General features: G+C 35.8%; 1 protein-coding gene across 4 annotated transcripts; it reads left to right on the top strand.

The window, feature by feature from the left end:
- The first annotated feature begins 45 nt into the window (after window positions 1-45).
- Window positions 46-25,620, top strand: LOC123508250 (TBC1 domain family member 15-like). 4 transcript variants are annotated; one of them, XM_045261816.1, is made up of 14 exons: window positions 46-276; window positions 2,911-2,997; window positions 3,122-3,233; window positions 3,371-3,447; window positions 4,041-4,165; window positions 4,287-4,516; window positions 7,520-7,621; window positions 7,810-7,961; window positions 8,097-8,295; window positions 10,568-10,785; window positions 11,425-11,612; window positions 12,409-12,535; window positions 15,851-16,015; window positions 22,912-25,620. In XM_045261816.1, the coding sequence occupies exons 1-14, from the start codon at window positions 166-168 to the stop codon at window positions 23,182-23,184; spliced, it is 2,166 nt and encodes a 721-aa protein (XP_045117751.1). In that variant the 5' UTR covers window positions 46-165; the 3' UTR covers window positions 23,185-25,620. The 4 variants fall into 4 exon arrangements, with proteins under 4 accessions (XP_045117751.1, XP_045117754.1, XP_045117755.1 ...); XM_045261819.1 differs by lacking the exon at window positions 46-276 and adding an exon at window positions 1,070-1,191; XM_045261820.1 differs by lacking the exon at window positions 46-276 and adding an exon at window positions 1,138-1,287.
- The last annotated feature ends 146 nt before the right edge of the window (window positions 25,621-25,766 follow it).

The following is a 25,766-nucleotide window of genomic DNA, read 5'->3' as shown; positions in this document are numbered from 1 at the left end:
CTATCATGCATTCGTCGGTAACATATTATTGTAATCACAACTCACATGATGCAGCGATGTCAATAGGAATAATATGATGGGATAGACACATGGCACGTTTATGAACATTCTGCAGAAGTCGCCTAGACAGGGTTGAAAAAGGATCAGTGAAATTTAGTTACTATCATGTGCCTTATTATTAGGAGAGGACACCACGACAAATGGGTCTGGAGAGTACAGTATCAAGCACCCAATTCCCTGGCTGTTCTTCCTCTTCCTACCGATCATTTGTATCTAGTGAGTACATTTTCAATCATCATGGGTTTGTTACCTTAATTAATTGTCCATTAAAGAACATTTTTTCGGGTGTTAAGCTGTCAAGACATATTATGAACTATCAAAAACTGTGTCGGTCTTGATTCCTGGCATTAATTATAATTCCATGTGTGTGCCGGAACATGTAGGTATATATATATATATATATATATATATATATATATATATATATATATATATATATATATATATATATATATATATATATATATATATATGTGTGTGTGTGTGTGTGTGTGTGTGTGTGTAATCCACTACTTATCCAGTTAATCCACGCCATACTGATTTTTATTTATCTATCTATTTATTTATTGTAATTAGTATTTCTTTTGCTATTTATGATGCAACACTGTCTATGCTGATTCGCAACCAGTTAAATTCTAATTTGCTGTGAATGTCGACGAGAAGTCCCATGTTTCTTGTTTATTTTCTATTATTGCATGATTTGGTTTACGGTGCTATATGCTTCCTGTTTACTTTTTAGCATTGCATGTTTTTTGGTTGATTTTTCTTCATATATTTTTGTAAATTAATTTATATCGTTTTTAATATTTAATATACCTCACTATTATGATTTTTCTCTTTCTTCCTCATACCGACCATACACCTCTCTTTCCTTTTTTCAGCCTTTTGATATTATGCTTTGGATCTCCCTATTACCTTCCGTTCTGTTACTCTATTTGTACTTTTAAATTGCCTTCTTTATTTAACAATTATCACTTAATTTGTATTCCACTCATAATTTCTCGGCGTGCGCGGGTCAGCCAGCTCTCGGCCAATCAGGGAGGGGAGGGAAATGTGCTGCGCCACCATTGGTCTGGGTTCCGCAGTTAGTCATCACCTGTTGGGAAGTAAACAAAGATGGGCGAAGTTCTCGTGAGTGTCAGTGATAGAACAAAATATACCAAGAAGTGAGCGAGTAAATAATATATTTCAGGTGTCAGCAGCATTGGGGTTCACTCTCCCACCATGGTGAGGCTTAGGATGGGGAGTGGGAGGGGCATGGGAGTGTGTGAAAGGTACAAAGCGAGGGCTGACATTGCTCCCTGCGTCGTAGTTAAGCTGTTGTCACTTCCTTCTCTGATAGTCATGAGGGTTTTCAAGTGCTGATCCTGGTGAAGTGTGTAGTGTTACGGTACGTGTGCGTTTAGTGCAGTGCTGAGTGATGTGTTCAAGTGTTGGCATGGCCCGTGCTCAGTGTGGCACAACATGGGTAAAAGTCGGGGTGTGGTGGGTATGACATTGAGTGTACATTTAAGGATTAGGAAACTCAAGACTGGCCGTAAGAATGTTGTTTATCGTCGTGCTTTTCAGGAGTTAGAATTCCTGAATTGAGTAAAAATGTCTGAGTGTATATTTATATCTTAAGTGATCAATTGTTACAAAGGTTTTAATTTAGGTTGAAATTATTTCCATCTTATTTAAAACTATCATAATTGATGTATGGATAATTTTGAAGAAAATAAACACTTAACATTACCTTCAAGGATGTAGATTTGGCTTCCATATGAACATGTAATAAATAATTCAAGACAGTGAGTGTCAAATTAATCAGAGAGGAACATATTTAGTTTGTTTTGTTTGAAGACCTCGAATGACATTGTATGTCAATAGATGGAGGGTAAAAGTTTCACAACTTACTTTCAGGTTAAAAGTTTTAAATATAACCCTTATTCTGTTCAGTACATAAATAGCAGTACACTTTATGAATTTTGAAATAGATTTAATCATGGTCCAGATATACAAGGTCTTCCATCTGCGCATCTACAGTCACGTGTCTATGACTCACGTGGGCCCCGAGTTGGTGTGATGCAGGTGCCCAGCTAGCCAGTCAGACCCTGACCTCTGCCCGTGTCACACGCGCCCAAGCAACCGTGTGCCAAGCCATAATCTGACTTCGCCATCTTTGAGACCAATTTTTATTTTCTCTTTATAATGTCCAATAGTTGTGCTGTGTGTTGCTGCCATAATACAAAAAAAAAGACAAAATGATATTTAGCTACATTGCACTTTTCCATACACTCATCCAGAATTAGTGCAAAGTAGTTATTTTGGTTCATACGAACAGTCTTAGGCAAAAAACACTAATTTTCCAAGACCATAGTAAGAAAAACAATCCCACACCATCAAAGAATCTGGGTGTGTGTTGTGTAGCGTGGATAGTAGCGGTTACTACCGGGTCTGCGGCAATTTCTAGATTTGAGTTATTCTCCCTCGCAAAAACACAAATAACTGAGATTTGGGCCTTACTAATTAGTTTTCTAGGTCTCGTAATAGGTAGTAACAGGGCAGAAAGCTCACGCATCCACAAAAAGGGGCCGTGAGGGGGGTGAAAGAAAATTTGAATTCAAGTACACGAGCCACAGGTGAACGTTGACTGGTGCTCATGTGACGTATATGCGTGGCGGAGACCAAAATAAGCCAACCGGGTGGAAGACCTTGTATATCTGGACCGTGGATTTAATAAGTCAAGATCTGGGATTGTGGGAAAAATGGGGATTCTTTACCAGGAAAAAAACAATAAAGTTCTTGGATTTGAAGATAAAATTGTAAAATTAAGGATAAATGATTTTCATTTCTGGGGCCTCCTAACAGCTGGTGTACGAGCAGGATGAGGTGTACACTATTCCCACCTCATCAGACGAACTCAAGGTTGGGGGTCGACTACGGATCATAGAAAAGGTGAGATATTTGTCATTGAGTAGTGTAGATATGTGACTACCTGGTTTGCTAGTATTTTAATTTGGATGTCTGCTTTGTGATGTGCTACTTTCAACCATTCTTATCTTATGTCTACCCCCTACAGCCTCATGGGGTAGTTTTGGAGTGGCGGTGCACAGATGATGAGGCTTCAACTGACAGTGATTGGGCAGTGATCAACTCTGCTGCAGTCACCTTCACACACCATAATATATCAGGTGAGTAGTGTATTGCATGGCTGTATTTTGATCAGCTGGTGGAAGAAACTCTGCAGGTGCCTTATTAAGTGTACAACTATGAAGTAATTGTTATTATTTGCTTTGTATCAATCTATTGGTATGATTTTGCTTTATAGATTCTGTTGAAATTTCCACACCAAGGCGAAATGTGCGTCCGATTTCCATAGAACTCATTGACCTTCGGAGTTACCGGGTGAGTATTCTGCCTTGTTATAAAGATCAGTTGAACATAATTGTAAAAAAATGCTAGTGATAAAAAATTGAAGATATTTAGCCTCTGTAGTTATGTTCAGACTCTTATTGTGCAGCTTATTGTGCAGATTCATATTCTTACAATGATCCTAAGTGTGTCACGTGTTCTAATGGTGTGTGGCCATCTTTGCCATTTTCAAGTTGGACCATTCACCATCACTGACTCAGCTCACCTGGTGAACCATGGTGAACCAACTCAAACCATTTTTTGTGTACCAACGTGGACCATCAATTTGATTCAACTATCATTGCCTGCAAGAAACTACTTTGATTCGTCATTCAGTGCTTCTCTTCATGCTCAGTGAAAACTTTTAGCCCAAGTGAAACATATTAAGTTTCATACGTAATCCCATATAAATGATGTAAAGATTGGTTCACACTATGCAGATTCTTACAGCGTAAGGGTTTTGCCGAATATAATCCCACATATAATGATAACTGGATGTATAAACCATGTTTTTCAGTGCTATGAGGAATATTGCACAAAAACAACATGAAGACCTTTTGCATTATTCCTTTCTATCTCGTATCCAGTTAGGGCAGGATGGATCGCTGGTGTTGATTCAGCGGGATGGAACCACTCACCCAGCATTGGCTTTCCACTCTGGTTCAGTCCTGTGCTTTGTGGAGGTGTTACTCAGATATGTGGCTGTGAAAAAGTGAGTGAAGATAAAGATCTAGTGGCAGAGAGAAATTGGAATGACTAATATGTAGCAAGTGCATAGGAAGTGAAAATATTTGACATTGCTTTACTTGTTCATCCTTCCATGTTATCACCAGGTCTGAGAAAGACTGCAACTTGTATTTGGTAAGTGACAAGAAGCAGGCAGCCCAGGATGAAGAGCTGCTAGCCATGAACCTTGTGCCGTCACGCCAAGGCCCGAGTGCAGCACGGGGAGCACACAGTTTTCCCACCACACACCAGCGGGTTTGGGGCTTCTTCAACAACTTCAAGCGTGACCCTTACACAACCACTGCTGGTGCTCTTTCTAAGTTCTACGATGCTGTCTGTAAGTTGGTGCTTGAATAAGTACCAGAATCCCTTTTCTGTTTAATTTTTGTAGTCTTACGTTTATTTATTTGCTTATCTATAAGTTATTGACTTAGGGTTACAGTTATCCGAGTGATACGTTGGATAAAATTTAAGTGGATTTCCAGCATATTCTGAAAGGTTATTGAAGGTAGACAAGGACAAAGGATTATTAACCTTAAAATATATATGTACACACACACACACACACACACACACACACACACACACACACACACACACACACACACACACACACACACACACACACACACACACACAGTCCTATATACAACATCATAAAATGCTCAATAGAAAATGGAACAGTGCCAGTAGAATGGAAAAGAGCTGAGGTGGTTCCCATATATAAGAGCGGAAGGAAAGAAGAACCTTTAAATTACAGACCGGTATCACTAACTAGTGTAATATGCAAGATGTGTGAAAGAATAATAAAGAAACAATGGATCGAGTTCCTTGAAGACAACAAATTAATATCAAATAGCCAATTTGGTTTTAGAAAAGGACGGTCTTGTGTAACTAATTTATTGAGTTTCTATTCTAGAATAGTTGATAGAGTACAAGAGAGAGAGGATGGGTTGACTGCATCTATTTGGATTTAAAAAAGGCGTTTGACAAAGTGCCACACGCAAGATTACTGTGGAAGTTAGAGGAGAAGGGTGGCTTAAAAGGAAGCACATTGAGATGGATAGAAAATTATTTGAGGGGGAGAGAAATAAGGACGGTAGTTAAAGATATGAAGTCCAAGTGGAGAGCAGTAGAAAGCGGAGTGCCACAGGGGTCAGTATTGGCACCAGTACTTTTCCTCATTTATATTAACGACATGCCAGAAGGAGTGAACAGCTACATAAATTTGTTTATGGATGATACGAAACTGTGCAGAGTTATAAAGCAAAAGGAGGATTGTGAAATACTGCAAGAAGACCTAAATAAGATCTGGGAATGGAGTAAGAAGTGGGAAATGGAATTCAATGTGAACAAAAGCCATGTCATGGAAATGGGAAAGAGTGAAAGACGACCTGTGGGAATCTATAAGATGGGAGATGGAGTAGAACTGGAGAAAGTCAAAAGGAAAAGGACTTAGGAGTGATGATGGAAGAAAACAATCAACCAGTAAGCCATATTGATAGAATTTTTAGAGAAACATATAATTTGCTAAGGAATATTGGAGTAGCATTTCACTACATGGACAAAGAAATGATGAAGAAATTGATAAATACTATAATAAGACCCAGATTGGAATATGCAGGAGTAGTGTGGACCCCTCATAAAAAGAAACACATAAGAAAATTGGAGAGGCTACAAAAAATGGCTACAAGAATGGTCCCAGAACTTGAAGGGATGACATATGAGGAGAGACTAAAGGCTATGGATCTACCAACCTTGGAACAAAGAAGGAGAGAGGAGACCTGATACAAGTCTATAAATTGATCAACGGAATGGACCAAGTGGATAATGAGAAACTGATCCTGAGAGAAGAATATGACACCAAGCACAAGATCGCATAGTAAAAAGCTGAGAAAGGAAGATGTCTGAGAGATATAAAAAAATATAGTTTCCTGCAGAGATGTATTGAGACGTGGAACAGTTTAGATGAAGAAGTAGTGTCTGCAACGAGTGTGCACACTTTTAAAGTAAGATTGGATAAGTGTAGATATGGAGACGGGGCCACACGAGCATAAAGCCCAGGCCCTGTAAAACTACAACTAGGTAAACTACACACACACACACACACACACACACACACACACACACACACACACACACACACACACACACACACACACACATGTATGTAAATATTTTCTAGTCATCTAATCTCATGCTATTATTTCTATATGGCCAAGCCACCTTATTTTCTGTTTATTGATCCTCTTGATCCCACCATATTTAGTATTCTCACCTTTACTTGATATACCAAGTTTTTCAGGTGCACTATTATACTTACACCATCCATTACTGAGACTGTTTGGGTTCTAGACCTATGTCTTCCATTCTACATATAAGCCTTGATTGCATGTATGGTTGTATAATTATTCCATCACATAGTCTTCTCTTTTATCTCCATGCTTACTGTCATTTCTGTCTGTCAATAAAAAGTGTAAATGTAAATCTACAGGTTTATTGTCCTTTTATGGAGAAACCTGTTTAGCAGGAATAGATATGTGAATGATGAATCTCATGATTTTATACAAATGTTAATTTGTAATTCATAATTTATACAAATATTAAGACACGAAAAGTGGTGTGCAGCAAATGACAGCATCTCGGAGAATTTTCATCAACTGCATGAACAGTATCAGTCACATAAAGGATATGAAGTTATTATCTAGGTATGACACTGTCTTTCATTGAAGTAATTGTAAATGAAAGATATATCTTTTTAAGCTATTGCAATTGAAAAATATATCAAGATACCAAAATATGAACTCTTCTAATTATAAATTCACATTCATAAAGGAAAAGAGAAATGGAACCAAGAAATTAAACCTAATATTTTCAACAGCCCATTTACATCAGATCAATATCTATTAACAATAACTGTTTGCTTCTAAATGTTAGAAAAAACTTCTGAATTAAATTGCTATACATAATTCATGTTGATTGCCATTATAGATGGGACTAGAGTGGCAAATAGTGTTTATAATGACCTGGATACTAATCAAAGCAATTTTTTTGTGTGAACAAGGTAGAAAAAGTTTTGAACTTAAATTTCTTTTGTTACATGATGCATATATATCCAGCTCTAATGGATTTAACTGTTCCTTTGATGGTATTCCATATCTTACCATTAAGTGAAAAAGAAATTAGAGATACACTGTCCACTCAGGCTGCTGGGATACCAGAGTTCTTTGTAACAATTACTTTACTCTGTGATCTTATGTTGATGAACAGTAAGGGAATAATATGAAACTGATATATGAATGTTAATAATAACAAAGTTTAATTTAATATTTTCACTCAGTGTATACTGGAGTGGAGGATTATGTGAGAGACGCAGAGAGCAGAGAAGATGATGTAGCAGAAATCTTTCACAGTCTTAATGGCTTTGAAGATCTTGAACCTGGTAGGTGTATGCTTATATTTTCTTTACCTAGAAAAAAAAGTCAAGATTCATTGAGTTTTTATTGTTATATCAAAAAGTTTTCATTACAAATGTCTCTAAAGGGGTAAATTGAGTTTGCCTCCCAAATTTTGGACCAGTAGGTTGAAATAAAACTGAGAGGTAATTTGATTTGTGTGTGATTCCAACAGGGTATGAGCTGTTGACCAAAAAGAGGTTCCTGAATGAGAGGCCTGAGGTGGAACGGCTTTCCCCAATGACTCATGGTGAGTTCCAGGAGTATGTAGACGATGATGGCAGAGTGCTAGAAGTGGACCAAATGAAGCAGCGCATCTTTAGAGGGGTGAGTGATTGGAAGAAGAGTATTATAATCAGTACTTAAGACTGAATTAATGAGGATGCTTTGCTCTTGCTTAATACAACAAACAAGTGGAAAGAAAACATTGCAGCTAAAATTAATAAACATTCCATACAATAGGGAATTCATCCCAATCTGAGGCGAGAGCTGTGGTGTTATCTCTTGGGGCACTATGTGTGGAACCAGACGTACGCCCAACGAGAAGAAAGGAAGCGGGAGCGGGAGAATCTGTACTACATTATGAAGCAACAGTGGAAGACTATCACTGAGGACCAGGAAAGTCGTTTTGGTGGCTTCAGAGACCGGAGAAGCCTCATAGGTAGGTGAATTTTAACAATGTGAAAGGCTATTGAGTGTGTAGATGGTTTGTTGTTGAAACCTCTTTTCTACATCTTAATTGTTTTTTTTTTTTTTTTTTTTTTAACATGGTTCAAATGTGATGTGCGGCGTATAGAAAGAAGCTCATGTCCCACAACGAAAAATGTCAAAATCATGTAGAATTTGGCAAAGCTGTGTAACTCAGTTATTTTTTTAGTTATTTTGTTCTTTTTTATGTTATTTATGAAACTTAAAACTATTACATTTTTTTTTTTTTTTTTTTTTTTTCCTCCAACATTTGAATGTATTTTTTGTAGAAAATTATCATTTTGTGTTGGAGTGTTTCTGACAATAATGCAGTGGAACCTCGGTTCACATATTAGCAGGGGACATGTAGCAGCGGTGACATTTGGTGGATTAGTTCTGGAAACTCCCCATTCTTAAGAAATTTTGTCTTGGACCACAAACAGAGTTGCTGGCTTTGGCACAAGATGGTGTTGTATGGAGTATCAGTTGTTCTTGTGGTGTACCACACCATGAAGTTTTCTTGTTGTGTTGTCCTTTTTTTTTTGCTTTTTTCATTAAATAGGCCCTTATTATACCTCCCAAGAAAGTGAAATGTGTTAATGATAGTGGTGTTAAGCTGAAGTGTATTGCAATAGAAACAAAGAAAGCCATATTAGCATAGCATCTTGAAAATAGTGCTACTGTTGAATCCACACACAAAAAATGAAAATAAAAACTTTATTACAAATGTGGAACACTAGAAAAATGTTATTTCCAAGATGCTTTGCTGGTATGACAAGTCATGAGAATCTGTGAGATGTTTGTTTGATCTGCCATATTTGTCATCACAGCTAATTGCAACACAGAAGCACTTCACCTTAGGACAGGTAGTGATGCTTGATGAATATGATGAGGAAGATCAGCATGTGCTGTCTAAGTGTCAGTTATATGCTGTTACTATAGCAACGACAATCCTTTGTTTATTCCAACTGAGAGGAGCACAAAAACATTTGATAGAGGATATGTGCTGCAGGAACCACAGGGTGCATGCTAAGTTGCTTTTTCAAATGCATCCCTGGGGCCCAGGAACAAATTAATTAGTGTTACATTGATTCCTATGAGGAAAATGGTTTTGGTTCGTGAATGGCCATCAGGAACGAATTAAGTTCATCATCTGAGGTTCCACTGTACAGTAAACATTACTTTTGTATTCACTCAATAATGAAGATGAAGATTATCTCTGCTGTTGTTGTTCATGAAATTAGCTGTAAATCAAAAGTTATTAACATGTTACCCTGGTGGTTACAGCTATTGTTGGCACTAATGTACTAGACCACTATCTATCCCAAACTTTTTCTTATGTGAGGTGCCTGTCATATTCTTGCTTTTGCTGCACCACTCACTCCTTATGGGCCTGGTATGGGACTTCCCTCATCAGAATAATGGCCAGATATTGCTGCACTATATTTTCAGTAGTGTTAAGCTATATAACGATGTAGATCCATGTTGTATGCAAAAAATTGGTAGATTCATAGAAAGCAAGCAATCTATCACAAAAATGTGTTTTTTGCAAAGGGACTTTTGTCTGGGTCATTTCTTTGCCAGCCAGCTGATTGGCTGCTAGGTATGCATTGCTCAAGACTGTCTGCCGAGTGGCTGTTGGTCAGCTTAGCTAGACATCATCTCCCTGTCACACTCTCCCTACCCTGCTTTTTCTTGAGCCTGTGCTTCTGGACCCTTGGCTGGAAGTGTAAATTGGAGCAAGGAAACATTTTACTTGTTAGGACTTTCTGCCTTACTTTTTGCAGTGTTAGGGATTTGCATCCACTACCACTGGATAAAAGGAGGATGAAAATAGCTTTATATACAATAAGTTGAGTTTGGCCAAGAATGGGATGTGACTCCCTTTCTATGCTTGTTTTTTTTTTTTTTTTTTTTTTTTTATAAGGACCGTAGAGAAAGATTTTGATACATTTCATAGGACATTAAATATGTAATTATTTACTTGCATGCTTTCCATTGTGGTTTTTTTTTTAATGGTAAATCATGATTCAGGAGTTTCTCCAGATTGAGAAAATAGCAGGCTTAACCTGCCATGAACTTCCATTGGTTTTTTGTGAATTATTCTCCATAGAAGAGGTTAACCAAGACTGGACACATATGCATGTATATATTAACATTCAGATTTTCTGGCATTTCAGGTTTTATTCAATAGAATTAACCTTTACCCTTAAAATACTTACTTACCATCTCCACCACTCCGACAGAAAAAGATGTCAATCGCACTGACCGCAACCATCCATTCTTCGAGGGTGAACACAACCCCAATGTGACACTCCTACATGACATTCTCATGACCTTTGTGATGTACAACTTTGATCTGGGATATGTGCAAGGGATGAGTGATCTTCTGGCCCCAATCCTGTATGTGACACAAGATGAGGCCACAGCATTTTGGTGCTTTGTTGGCTACATGGACATGGTGGTAAGTGCAATGATGGAGAGGAGAGGAAAAGATGAAAATGAAGGCTATAGTGGAATGGATGAAGAGATTGAGAAAGTGTGGATAAGTATAGGGATATGAATAGGAAAAGAAGAAAGATGATACTAAAGAAAGTGCTCTGAATTGAATGAAAGCATAGTTTTGAAATGGAAAAAAGAATTAAAATGGAGGAAAGTAACCTGTAAAAGGAGGAGTAATTAATCTTAAAAATTTAGTTAAGAAATGGTATGTGCTCCATAGTTTAACAATGTAAACTTATTTTTAATTAGTTTTCTCATTATTTATTTGCCTATCTTCCATTTCTTGCCTGTATTTGTAATATGCCTTTTCTGATTTTGTTATCTTTTATCTCTTCATTATGACCTTCACTCTCTCCTTTCCTTTTTTTTTTTTCCATTATTATCCCTTTTCTTTCCTCTATTATGATCCATTCTCTACCACATGTTCTCTCAATTATTCAATTATCTGTCTTGCTAGCTCATTTCAATCATTCTCTCTCTCTCTCTCTCTCTCTCTCTCTCTCTCTCTCTCTCTCTCTCTCTCTCTCTCTCTCTCTCTCTCTCTCTCTGTTTGTGTGTGTGGAAATTGCTGTCCCTCATCATTTTTGTATGTCTCCCTTAGTACCGGAACTTTGACATGGACCAGTCAGGGATGAAGCAGCAATTAAAGGACATGCACCAGATTGTCAGGCTAGTTGACCCAGAACTCATGTCTTACCTGGAGGCACGGGACTCTGCCAACTTTTATTTCTGCTTCCGCTGGCTCCTTGTTCGCTTCAAAAGGGAACTCAGCTATGCTAACACACTCAGGTAATACAAGTCTCCCAGCTAGTATTCCTTTTGTTATGTGTTTGGTATCTGTTTGAATATATTGAAAATGGCTGCAAAATTTTAAGTGAAAATAACAAAACTATATGCAGTTAGTATATGTGAATGTGAATGGAAGGATTACTCATTAGCAAAAAGGTTTTTGATTTAGGAAAAGTAAAATAAGAAAGTTTGGGGATTTCCATAATTGGAAACATTTTTTGTATTCTTTTTGGTATTGTTAAAGAAATAATTTTGAAGTCTAAAAGTCAGTAACACAGCACTTTCAAGTGAAATCAAGATTTCAACAGGATCCCTACAGAAGATAAGCAAATGAAGAGGTTAAAAATTATTTACTTGCTTTGGTTTGGAATTAAAATAGTCTTTAAAGATTGTGTTTCTATATAGTCAAAATGCATAACAGAGGCATCCCTATGTATGTTAAAAATCTGGAAATTTTTGATGGTGCCCTTTAAGCAAACTCCTGACCACCTTGTAATGGTATGTCCCCATAAAAACTCCCTACCCACTATGGTCTTGTATTTTGCAAAACGTCTTATTTGGTATTAAATTAAAGAAAACAATAATGCTGAATACTATTGTTTGGCCAGGAGGAAGGTCAAAGTTTATAAATGTGACAAAATAAATATGAACTTATAAGATTTTGAATAAAGTTGTGTGTGTGTGTGTGTATGTGTATGTGTATGTGCATGTGCACATATGTGCATGTGTGCTTGCAGATGTGTCCATACATGAAGTAATAATAGGTATGTATGTTAATAGTAGGGAATGCATTCAGGTTATGGGAGGTGCTGTGGACAGGTCATCCCTGTCCCAACTTCCACCTACTTGTAGCTGTGGCTCTCCTGGATACAGAGAAGGACACCATCATGGAGAACAAGTTTGGTTTCACAGAGATCCTCAAGGTATGAGTCAGTGGCTCTCCTGTTTTGTAATAAGCACTAATGTGTTTTCAAAAGTCTGTGATGACTTTTTAGGAAAGTAATGAGCTAATTACTGCTTTGTTAAATAATTGAAAATTAAGGTTCATTAAACCCTGCATAAGTCGGACCAATTAGGAAAAGCCAATATAAGTTATTAAAAATCCAAGTTCTTTTTTTCTCTCTCTCTCTCTCTCTCTCTCTCTCTCTCTCTCTCTCTCTCTCTCTCTCTCTCTCTCTCTCTCTCTCTCTCTCTTTCTCTTTCTCCCGTCTTTTTCCTCTCCACACTTTTTGCATGCCTGCTGTTTTTAATTATTGAAATGATATGTGTAATACTTGCATAAATAGGTGTTATATAAATGGCACACACACACACACACACACACACACACACACACACACACACACACACACACACACACACACACACACACACACACACACACACACACACACACACACTCAGTGGTTAGAGCGCTGGCTTCACAAGCCAGAGGACCAGGGTTCGATTCCCCGGCCGGGTGGAGATATTTGGGTGTGTCTCCTTTCACGTGTAGCCCCTGTTCACCTAGCAGTGGGTAGGTACGGGATGTAAATCGAGGAGTTGTGACCTTGTTGTCCCGGTGTGTGGTGTGTGCCTGGTCTCAGGCCTATCCGAAGATTGGAAATAATGAGCTCTGAGCTCGTTTCGTAGGGACACGTCTGGCTGTCTCGTCAGAGACTGCAGCAGATCAAACAGTGAACACACACACACAACACACACACACACACACACACACACACACACACACACACACACACACACACACACACACACACACACACACACACACACACTCCAGGAAGACTTGGACACACATGGAAATGGAGCTGTACATGGCAAATGGAGTTCACACAAAATGCAAGAAAATAGAGTTTGGCAAGAGTGAAAGAAGAATCAGGAGTATGTACAAGATAGGAAATGAAGACATAAAACCAGTCATGAAGAAAAAGACCTTGGGGTGACAATTACCAATGACCTATCGCCAGAGAGACATATAAACAAAATAATTGGAGAAGTATTGAACTTATTGAGGAACATAAGAGTGGCGTTCAGATATCTAGATGAAGAAATGATGAAGAAAATAATTACTGCAATGATAAGACCGAGGCTTGAATATGCAACAATACAGTGGGCTCGAACTTAAAGAAACACATAAGGAAACTAGAGAAAGTACAGAGGGCTGCAACGAAAATGGTGCCTGACTTAAGAGATTTGACTTATGAAGACAGACTGAAAAGAATGCAACTTCCAACCCTGGAAAACAGAAGAGAAAGGGGAGACCTGATAGCAATATACAGAGTGATGATTGGCATGGAAAAATGGATAGGGAAGATCTGTGTATGTGGAATGGAAGAATGTCGAGAGGGCATGGGAAAAACTAAAATGGCCACTTATAGGAGAGATGTGAAAAATATAGCTTCCTCATAGAAGGGTGGAAGCATGGAATAGTTTAGACGTGGAAGTGGTCAACGCAAGGAATATTCATGATTTTAAGAAAAAGCTGGACATTAATAGATATGGAGACGGGACAACACGAGCATAGCTCTTTTCCGTATGTTACAATGTTACAATTAGGTAAATACACACACACACACACACACACACACACACACACACACACACACACACACAGTTAAAGATATGAAGTCCAAGTGGAGAGCAGTAGAAAGCGGAGTGCCACAGGGGTCAGTATTGGCACCAATACTTTTCCTCATTTATATTAACAACATGCCAGAAGGTGTGAACAGCTACATAAATATGTTTGCAGATGATACAAAACTGTGCAGAGTTATAAAGCAAAAAGAGGATTGTGAAATACTGCAGGAAGACCTAAATAAGATCTGGGAATGGAGTAAAAAGTGGGAAATGGAATTCAATGTGAACAAAAGCCATGTCATGGAAATGGGAAAGAGTGAAAGACGACCCGTGGGATTCTATAAGATGGGAGATGGAGTAGAACTGGAGAAAGTAAAAAAGGAAAAGGACTTAGGAGTGACGATGGAAGAAAACAACCAGTAAGCCATATTGATAGGATTTTTAAAGAAACATATAATTTGCTAAGGAATATTGGAGTATCATTTCACTACATGGACAAAGAAATGATGAAGAATTTGATAAGTACTATAATAAGACCCAGATTGGAATATGCAGGAGTAGTGTGGACCCCTCATAAAAAGAAACACATAAGGAAGTTGGAGAGACTGCAAAAAATGACTGCAAGAATGGTTCCAGAATTTGAACGGATGACATATGAGGAGAGACTAAAGGCTATGGATCTACCAACCCTGGAACAAAGAAGGGAGAGAGGAGATCTGATACAAGTTTATAAATTGATCAACGGAATGGACCAAGTGGATAATGAGAAACTGATCCTGAGAGAAAAATATGACATCCGAAGCACAAGATCGCTTAGTAAAAAGCTGAGAAAAGGAAGATGTCTGAGAGATGTTAAAAGATATAGTTTCCTGCAAAGATGTATTGAGACGTGGAACAGTTTAAATGAAGAAGTAGTGTCTGCAACGAGTGTGCATACTTTTAAAGCAAGATTGGATAAGTGTAGATATGGAGACGAGGCCACATGAGCATAAAACCCAGGCCCTGTAAAACTACAACTAGGTAGAAGTACAACTAGGTAAATACACACGAGATAGGTAAAATACGAATGTATGCTTACTAAATCAGCTGTGTAAACTCTGATTTTGGAGCCAGCAGTACTGTGGCACATACACCCGCTTCACATCTCAAGCGGCTTAGACAACTCAAGTGACTCAGACGATGTAAGAGCTATCAGAGATAATTTAGCTAGTATATAAGCTGAGTTACTTAAAATGACTCATCAAAGGGCAAAAATTACCTACTAGTGCACTCAGAATAAAATGTAAAGATGAATAAATAAAAAATCAGGAAAGTGTCTGAATTAATCGATCTTTGGGGTATTCAGGTCTGACTTAAGCAGGGTTTACTCTGTTGTGATCTACTTATATCCTAAATTCAAAATTTTACCATGTTTTTGGTTTCATTTTTCATTATATGAAGATGATATATTGTTTAAAATTTCAAAAGGAGATTATAAAAAAACTAGTTTTTATTGGTTTATAATGGTACACATAATGATATCTTTATTCGTAGAACAAAACACTAACCTTAAGCTTAAACTGTAATGTATTTGGAACTTGTCAAAATCTTATAATTTACAGGTAAGCATAAACTAGCAAATGTTCACATACAGGTAACAGGATTTATTTTTCTTCTTACAGCACATCAATGACATTTCCCTTCGCATTGACATTGATGGCACTCTGAAGAAGGCTGAGGCAATATATCTTCAAGTCCGGTCTTCACCTTGTGTGCCAGACTCAGTAAGGACAGTACTCAACCTTCCACCACAGGAACCTCAGCCTTCTCCCCCATGGCCTCCCCAGGTGAAGTGATCTGTCCCCCCCCTCCCTCCACCCTTCACATTTGGTGTGCCTCTAGTACATCTTGTGTCCCTATTTTTCCTTCACCAGTGTGTCAAAACCTTTTTTCCCCACTAATGGCTCCTCTGCATCTTTTTCTTATCAGTCACAAGTGTTTTCATTCCATGGAAAGTCCCTTAGACAGTGATGTTCTACAGGAAATTTTGGTCGTGCACAAGTCACTATATTTTCTTCATTCTGTGCTTGAAAAAAAAAGAAAAATTAAATATCACAAAGCTATTAGAAATTTTACAACAAAGATTGGTATGTCCTACTTACATTGAAACTGGTTGTGTCACTGCCTCTGGATTTTCCAAATGAGTTTTATGTCTTCACAATTTGTGTAGCTGGTATTCTTATTACTGTGGTAAATGTTTTTTTCAGAAAAAAAATGTGCTAAAATGATATTAAATATCGTAGCTTAAATATTTCATAATAATTTATCTTTGACAAGTTATATAGTATATAGGTAGCTTATATTTTAATAATCTTTATGCATTTTTTTTATATAGAAAATTAGTTATGCATGAAATAATGGAATATATTTTAATGATCTTTTAAATGTGGAGGTGCTGTGATTGCTGTGACATAAGGGACTGACTGGTGGTGGTGATTGTGGTGGTAGTGAGTTGAGTGATGTCTGAGGATGTGCTTTGCCATTTAACATTACATGCTTGGGTAACTGTGCTAAGGAGATATAAGACATTTTCCATATAATGATATGACAGACTTATCTAGCAAAAATAGGTATAAAAGTTTGTAAGTAAGTGTCAAACTTGCACAATATCAATGTCAAAAATTTACCAGCTAAGTAATTGTTACTCAGTATTTCTGTGGTGACATGACCCAAATGAAGTCATACAGTGCATTTCTTTGTAAAGGGAAGAATCTAAATCTGGGTATTTCTGCATTAGTTTAATAATTTCTCATGAGAGGACATCTTTGTTAACATTCCTATTTAGTGAAAGAAGACCAGAAAGATTTATGAGATTTCTTCCTCAAATGACCATCCATGGCCTTCCCATGGGGATTAAGGATCAGATCTGGTGTCATGTTGAAATATATAGCATACTTTAATAATCTATCCTCTCTATGGTGTAGGGTAGTATCAGTTTGATTAATCATGAAAAACAAAAAGTGGCATTTAACTTTTGAAGATCCATGGAGAGCCTTGAATGTGGGGAAAAAGAGACAAGATTAATGATCAAGCAATAGTTATCAGCCATTCAGTGAAAAAAGTGAATAAATAGATAACTTTTTATTTATTTATTTATTTTTTTATTCATGTTCCTCCACTACTGGTTGACCACAATGGCTTATTAGTGCAGCCTTGTGGTAAAATCACAACTATATTGAATAAAGAGTGATGCATAATCTTATATAATTGACAAATAGTCAGCAATTATCTAGAAAATATTATAAGCACTACTTTGTATTATACTTTGATTGTGATAGTCTTTTCACATTGAAAAATATATATGTGTATAGAGAAGAATAGAGATTATGTATTATTTAGTTTTAAGTATTTTTACATGAATATTCTAAACATAGTTATGGACAAAATGTTTTAACAAACTACCTATAGAGAAGGAGTAATGGTGCCTTCATTGTTGGTTGTGAATTCAGAGAATTAACATCCCACTTCATCATATTCTCTCTTTAGGAGAAGTGACAGTATAGGTGTGTATATAGTTGTAACTAGTTTGGCAAAATTAATCATCAAATTAACTTATGAAATAGATTTGTAGTATTTTATATATTTTTATCAGTGATGAAAAATCAGCTTCTGTACTTCATAAAGGGGATAGAGTGGAACCATACAAAGAAAAGTGTTTATGCTCCAATCTCCAGGTGATAGTCATAGTATTGCTTCTCACTCATCACTTTTTTGCACAGTTTTAAATGTGACTTAAGATATTGTCTCAAAACCATTTTCATATTACATATTCTAGTCCAGTAGTTATCTTCTTACACATATTACTGAGCATAGGAATCGTTGAATAGAACAGCAGAAATGAGGGACATAGTATCTGCATAACTATTTGTTGCAAAAATACTGCCACCATAATCCTTGTACGGTGGAACCATGGATTTTTAACCATTTTACCTGTAGGAATTAATGTAAAATAGATTAATCTGTTCCTGGACCCAAGGATTGTGCTTGAGAGAGTGATAGGGCATGTACCCCATGCTCCCTGCTCCTCTATCTAAAGCTGTTGTGCATCACAACTGGAATAAAGAATCATCATTTGTCATAGTAATGGCTTCTAACTGACAGTAAGATGGCATATGCTGATCTTCCTGACAGCTTTTATCAATGATCACTAGCTTTCCTAGAACAGGCACCTCTGTGCTGTAATCAGCTACAATGATGTCATTAGCCAATATGGTGGCCCCAAAAAAACATCTCCCAAAATCTCTTTAACTCCTGATATTTGCTGTACCAGCAAAGAATCTTGGAAATGATTCTACTGTTCAACCCACATGAAGAAAAACTGAAAATAAAAGAACTTTATTACAAATGTGAAGCACAAGAAAATGATCTCCAAGGTGGTACGGCAAGTCTTGGAAGTCATAAGATTCCATGAGATGTTTGTTTGGGCTGCCATATTGGCTAATGATGTCATCATAGCTGATTGCTACATAGAGGCACCTCACCCATTCCCAGAACAGCTAGTAATGCATGATAAACATCATCAGGAAGATCAGCATATGCTGTCTTGCTGTCAGTTAGACACCATTACTATATATAGTAATGATGATTCTTTGTTTATTCTAGCTGAGAGGTACATACACAAAAGCATTTGATAGAGGATGGGTGCTACAGGAAAAGCATGTGTGTGCTGAATTCAGCTGTATTTCAACCAGAAATCAGCTGTGGGTTGTTCGCCAATCGAGTTATAGTACGACAATGGGTCAATTTTGAACTCAAAATTTTGTTCAGCAACTGATTTGTTTGAAAAGGAGATGTTCAACAACCAAAGTTCCACTGTATATTGTAAAAGGTAACCCATGGAGGCAAAAGAAGGGGACTTAAGATTCTGGTTCTTTGTTTTTGTATTTATAATGAGAACAGGCTGACTCTTGTCTTGGGTACAGTTATCTTTATGAAAATGTTAGCTTGATGTATACATTGATTTAGGGAAATGTTGGTAGTATTGTAATCGTGAGTAATGAGATATTTTTCAGTTCATATTGTGTGAATGTGATTTGTCGGTGCTACTTCTTTAAGAGCAAAAGTGATACTACACCGGTCATGAAAAATGGATGAGCATTTTGTGAACAGGACTAAATTAGGGTCAACATAGAACAAATGATCTTAAGTAGCTGACATTCTCCTTAAAGAACAAAAGTTATCCGAGATAAAATCTCATGCCATGCATCATTGTAGGAATAAAAGTGTGTGTATGTGTGTGTGAAAAGTTCATCAGGGTCTTGAACTCATGATTGTTTATTTTATCTTTGTAAGAAGTTAGAGATCCCATAATCACTCTGTGGATGAGTGTGATCTTTCTTGCTTCATACACACTGATCCTTGTGATAAAGGAGAACAGCAACATTGTGCCCTTAGTAGGCTGATAAACATCTTAGAAGGTAGCCTCACATTGACATGCATTCCTAAACATGCATATGCACACACAGACTAACATACATAAACTTTCCAGAGTTTGCTTTCTTTTCTCAAGTGCCATGCTGTATAATTTCTGAACAGCATATTGTTTAGGAAGTAGTTAAATTAACTGAAATATTATGATGATAATAGTGGGGTTACAAAAGGCAGTGTTTTTTAGTCACACAGTAGTTGCATATCAGTATGCTTCTTAATACACTGCTGGTGAAGTGCATCTTATTTAACTAGTTTTTGTGTTTTATTAAATGCTTTTGCACAAAATAACCATGATTAATTAGTATGCAAATATTCTGTTATGAAATGTGCTTCCCTAAACATTGTCTCAGGTACTAAGTGTTTGTGATGTGGTATAGGCAGTACGTGTACAGTAGATACATGTGGACTTTATTTGATCTGCTTCTGGTTTCGTAAAAAGTTTACTATAACATCTGTGGATATGGTTCTATGGAATCCATAGGATTCTTGCCTTGCAAACTCTCTTGATGATGTTGAATTAATTCTTTTAATTGCTTTATAGGATGGTTCAACTGGTTTCATCTTTGTCATATTTTACACACACACCCACACCCACACCCACACACACACACAGAGTTTTTTTTTAGGTCATGCCAGTGTTATGTTCAGTTTGCTTTGAGGTATCATTTGTCATTCTGTCTTAAGTGTGCTCAGTCATTATGAATACATTTACTTATTTAGCTGAATTACCTGTCATCAGTTGTGTATTCCCTACTTTAGAATACATGGATGTTTGTTGTATTTTATGCCAAAGAAATGTGTTTCTTTCTTGTTCCTCTACCTTTAGTTGTCAGCATTGTATTAATCATGATATTGCTTTTTTTTTATCTTAGTAATTCTTCAGTAATTCTTCACTTGTCAAACCTTCTAGACTGCTGCTTCTCCTCTTTTCTTTTCTATTAATGTAGCCCATCTCATACCTTCCTATTACCATAAAAGTCCTTCCTTTATATGGCAATGCTGATTTTAGTATGTCTTTTATGAAATAATCCTGCATGTAGCAAGGATTCTTTATAACAGTGTAAAGTATGATTTTTTTAGATTATTAAAATTACTAACCCGTTTTATTTTTTTGTTTACTTTCCTTTTGGATCAATCGTATGTTTTACTTAGTGAATTATGTGGAAAAGATTAATTGCATGATCAACTCAGATGTAGGAGAGGGAAAGAGACAAGGATATTGCTTGGGATGACAGATTGCTGTTACATCTAACATTAAGTTTTGAACATTGAGCATGTTTTTCATTATTTAATCCTACTCTTGGGCTGCTACTAATACATACTTACTTTTAAGTTATTTTGGTTAATTTCTTGCATAACAACAGGTAGATATATCAGGTGTGATCATAGAGCTTGTTTGATGTGTGGCATATGTGCACTTGTATGCTTTTCTAGTCATGTAATCTAAGGACTTTTTGGTAAGTACAAATTGTAATTGTTGATGTTTTTGTAATTTCATTGTTGTTGTGTGAAAAGGAGCTGGCTGTGTTGAATTTAGAACACAGATGTAGATCTCTATTTGTCTATTGTGGTATTCAGATAGAGGTACCTTAGTTCCATTTTGTGGATAAGCTAATTTTGGTTTGGATATGGCAGTTCTTATATTCATGATTTTATGTGTTTTATATGTTTAAAGAATCTATATTTAAAGATTAGCAGCCATACTATAGAGACATATTAAAATGGTAAATAATAATGAATTAAATTGGGTAGATATCTAGAAAAAAATACACTTGTGTACTAGTGTCCATTTCAAAATCAGTATTGGAAGCAAAAATACTTACATGGCAAGATTTCAGTATTAGATTGAAAAAAAATGTTCATCACTTAAAATCGCAGTTAATTGCTTATAACCAATATTTTCTTCCTACAATGCCACTTTATAATACCATTTTAAAATGTACCAGGAAAGTTACAAAAATCAAAATTTTGTATTTACCCAAGTGATGAGTTAATCATATGCCCAGTTAGTTGTAATAAAAAAATAAAATAAAATAATAAAATAAAATAAAAATCTGGCAGAATAGCAGAAGTTATAAGTCAAATACATCATTTGTCAAGTATCCCACTGCATATTCATGAAAATGCTGAGAAATATGAGTAACCTCACTAACCCTTCAGTCATTATCTTCCATTATACTTACAATATAACATTAGTAGTACATTTCTTTATTTTTCTTTTTACAATATTTATTGTGTAAACTTAGTACATATACAATATATCACCTGCATTCCAAAGTTGGCTTTTGATAAGGTAGTGATAGTTTCAATCTGGCCAGAAGGTTGTATGCTGGATTAATATTCTCCATTTGTAAAAGAAGATAAATATTCTTTAGGGTGAGAAAAATTTTTGCCTTGCAATGTAGACAACTGCTTGTTCACAGATGCCACTGTTGCATACTTGTATACTTTGTCATTTAAAAGTGAAGAGAAAGATTATTATGAAACAGTAATTTCCTTGGTATTTTTTACTATATAGAAAAATGTGAAATATCTTGATAAAGTGTGTAGATATTAGTAATTACTTATGCAAGAAACCCCAGCAAATTACTGCATGTACACATAGAAAGTTTTCTTTCATTCTTGCTGAGGCCACAAAGTTGCTTTAAAGATACAGGGAAAGGCAAAGCTGATCTAATGTGATATGACTGCTTGAAAAATATTTGCCTTTGCATTACATTAAGAGCTGCTCAGTTCCTTAATTTTATTTAATTTGTTTTTGGGAATAATTTAGTATGTTGAATCTCACCATCTATCTTCTTTGTTTCTCATCTTATACACATGTAAAGCATGATATCCTCAACATTTTTCACTTGCTTATCTTAAAGGAACCAGCTAGAATTTATATGAAACATGTGGTTAAGTAAATATGCAATAAGCACAAATCGATCAATCATATGCATTTTTTTTTTCTTTCATAACTATAGATATTGATACAAACTCCTATTAGCAGTTATTCTAGATATGATCGCATTTATCCTACTGTTTGTGCAGATGTGGAAATAATGACAATCTTGCAACAGTAGCAGATTTATTTGATATATAAAAGGGATAATGAAAATCTGCATTTAATTTTGAAGGGTAAGATATTTACATTTTCTTATCTTCTTCTATTCTTCCCTCTGATATTTGGGTGATAAACAGTAGGTATATTTTAGTTCATTTGAGATGTTTGCTTTATAATAGTAGGTATACAACAATTTTCTGTCTCCAGAATGATGGTGGTGGAATTACTGGTGGTGATGGTGGAAGTAAGCCAGCCAGTAGCAATGAAGATGCATCAGACACTGATGGGGATGTAGTGGAAGCCCTGAGCAGTCTGGGAATTGTTGGTGTGGTAAGCAACATGATTGGCTCAGCTGTGCGGCACCTCAGTGGAGATGATGACATGATAGATGCACATCTAGAGGTTCCCCAACAAGAACGGCAACAAGAAGAGGAGAGGGAAGACTGCTTTGAAACAGCCCTCAGTCACCAATTTGTATAGTACTTAAGACTCCAGGTAACATCAGTTCAGAAATGATGCATTCTTTGTACAGATAGATAATGAATTAATTATTCCAGTTTATAATGAAACTTTTGTACAGGATATTGTAGTTTATATTACACTTTGTTCAGGTGCATGGTGACCTGTCCTGTTGTGGTGAGGAGAGATCAGTGTTACCATCACCATCAGTCATATTTTTTTAGTGTAAGAAAGAAGAGGTTTGAAACTCAAGGATATAAACTTTTATGTATTTTTTATTGCATCTTGAAAATAAGTGTTCATTTTGCAAAGTTCTTCCTGATATTATTATTATTTCAGGCCAGGCAATTAGTTCTGTTTTTGTACAACTAGAAAAACTGAGCCACTGACTAAACATATTACCAGTTGCTCAAAAATATTTTATTTGTTGTCAATATCAGATTATATTAGAACGCTTTGATCTAAGAATATATTTTGAATGATTTTATTCTAATGAATTGCATGATGTAAGTGGAGTAGTGGACATTTGCAAGACTAAGAGAGGGAATGCCATATTGTGTCCTTTTTGGTGAAGCCACAGAGGCATGGGTGCTCTATTGACCTGCTTTATTGTGCCACATGTTAAAAGACTCTCCAAAAAACCTTTCTTAAGAATATGTTTGCAATATAATTTAATTGCAGCTTTGATTTTTTTTTTTTCTAGATGATATTGAACAAAGTAATAGTTTCACTACAAGCTGCTAAACTTTAATAGTGGCATATTTATACTTGTCAGCACATTGACAACAGAAGATTGGCATATGAAAGTAAACTGTAAGGTTTATACATATAGTACTGTAATCTGAAGTATTTGTTAAGATGACATATTTACAGATAGCACTATAAAACTATATTTTTATCAAATAGCATATTATACATTCACTCTTGCTCATGGAACAAATTAATTAGTGTATTTTGGAGATACCTCTGAGAGGGAAATTATTAGATATTTGAGTTTAATATTGACCTTCATTTCACATTCTTTTACTGACATCAGAATTTGACTATCCCGTCCACTTGCAGAATAAGGTGGATGAATCCTGGCATACTCTGCTATGGGTGAGGGGAAGGGACTTGAGACCATAATGTTGTCAGTTGCTCAAGATTGCCTTTACATTTTAATCCTGTAAGGATGCACATTTGCTGCAAGATCCCAAATACACTAACTGAATGTTGTTGGTAGATAAAACTTGAGTGAATGTAAAAGTTTAATATATATATTATTTTATATTTTGTACATTTCTGTGATACATTATTGGGGAAAGTGATGATTTTATTTTATTGGTATTATGGCAGTGTTGATCAGCATGTACCATAGGTGGGTGTTATCACAATGAATTATCATGATAACGATATCAGATTATCAGTTTTCAGATTAAAGATATCAGATTATCAGTTTTCAGATAAATATTTTTCCTATGTTATTGATTCATCAGTATTGCCAACACTTTTGATTCCAAACTAGCGATTATCAATAATTTTAGTTTTTGTAACATGAGCATGTTGAAGATTTTAACTTTTGAACAGTACTTATCATCAGCGAGGAGAGAATAAATATTGAATTGGAAGTTTTTTCAATTTTTGTTTTCTAAGATAAAGATAAATATAAAGACTTGGGCTTCTCTATTTTTTTCATTTATAATAACAATATTGTTTTCACAATTACCAAACTTGTGAATTTATCACATTGGGTGGTAAATTAATTGCCAGTTATTGATTATCATTTATCACAAGGTTATTATTATCGATTTATCAGTTATCTTGATATTTTTTTTTTGTTATTGCACCCAGTTATGGCAAATACAATGGTGTCAGTGTATCAAGACTAACCCATTCACTGTTAGGTGGATAGAGAAGTCCCATTGCAACATTGTCACAAACCCTGTGATGCAAGTCATGAGATTAGAGAATCTCAATGAACTATGACCACAAGTAAGGCATGGGATGTGTGGGGGCTGCAACACAACCTGCAGTGACAAAGGTAATGCCTGATAATAATGACATGGTAGGAAATTCAAGCATAAGAATTCCTTAAAGTTACATACTTTGTTTTCTTTGGATAGCCAATAACTTTTATATCATTATTTCTGTAGATATTAGATTCCTTCTTATCTATTTATAACAAACATTGAGTGGATTTTTAAAATTGAGAGCATTTCAGCTAGTGAAGTTACAGCATTTGAACTTACAAATTTCTTGCTTATTTATCCTATTAAACTTTGTCTTAATTTTAGAGTATGATTTAAAGAAATTGTGGAATACCACAAAGTTAATGTTCTGTGTACTAATTCATAGATTTATTTTTTCCACATTTGTCACTTAACTAATACCAAAAAATCCACCATTCATGAACACATTATAAAGGATCTGAGAAGACATGAATTGAGAAAATAAATTACAATTTGTAGATTATTGGCATTTCTTGTTTTTCTGTGACATCCATTTATTTATTATGTTAAAATGCTGCTAGAATAGTGCATCATAATTCTATTTAGGTTAAAAAATCTAATAATACTTTACACCATAATACATACAATATTCCTATTAATATACACAGATAATAT

Source organism: Portunus trituberculatus, chromosome 24, assembly GCF_017591435.1.
Source record: "Portunus trituberculatus isolate SZX2019 chromosome 24, ASM1759143v1, whole genome shotgun sequence".
Taxonomy (NCBI): Eukaryota; Metazoa; Arthropoda; class Malacostraca; order Decapoda; family Portunidae; genus Portunus; species Portunus trituberculatus.
Note: the sequence above shows the minus strand (reverse complement) of the source record. Positions and strands in the feature narration are given on the sequence as shown.

Excerpts from the sequence above, each read along its gene's own strand:
- LOC123508250 (XM_045261816.1), top strand. The coding sequence starts at position 166 with ATGTGCCTTATTATTAGGAGAGGACACCACGACAAATGGGTCTGGAGA. Across the intron at positions 8,296-10,567 it reads AGACCGGAGAAGCCTCATAG|AAAAAGATGTCAATCGCACT; the intron begins GTAGGTGAATTT and ends CCACTCCGACAG. Across the intron at positions 10,786-11,424 it reads TTGGCTACATGGACATGGTG|TACCGGAACTTTGACATGGA; the intron begins GTAAGTGCAATG and ends TGTCTCCCTTAG.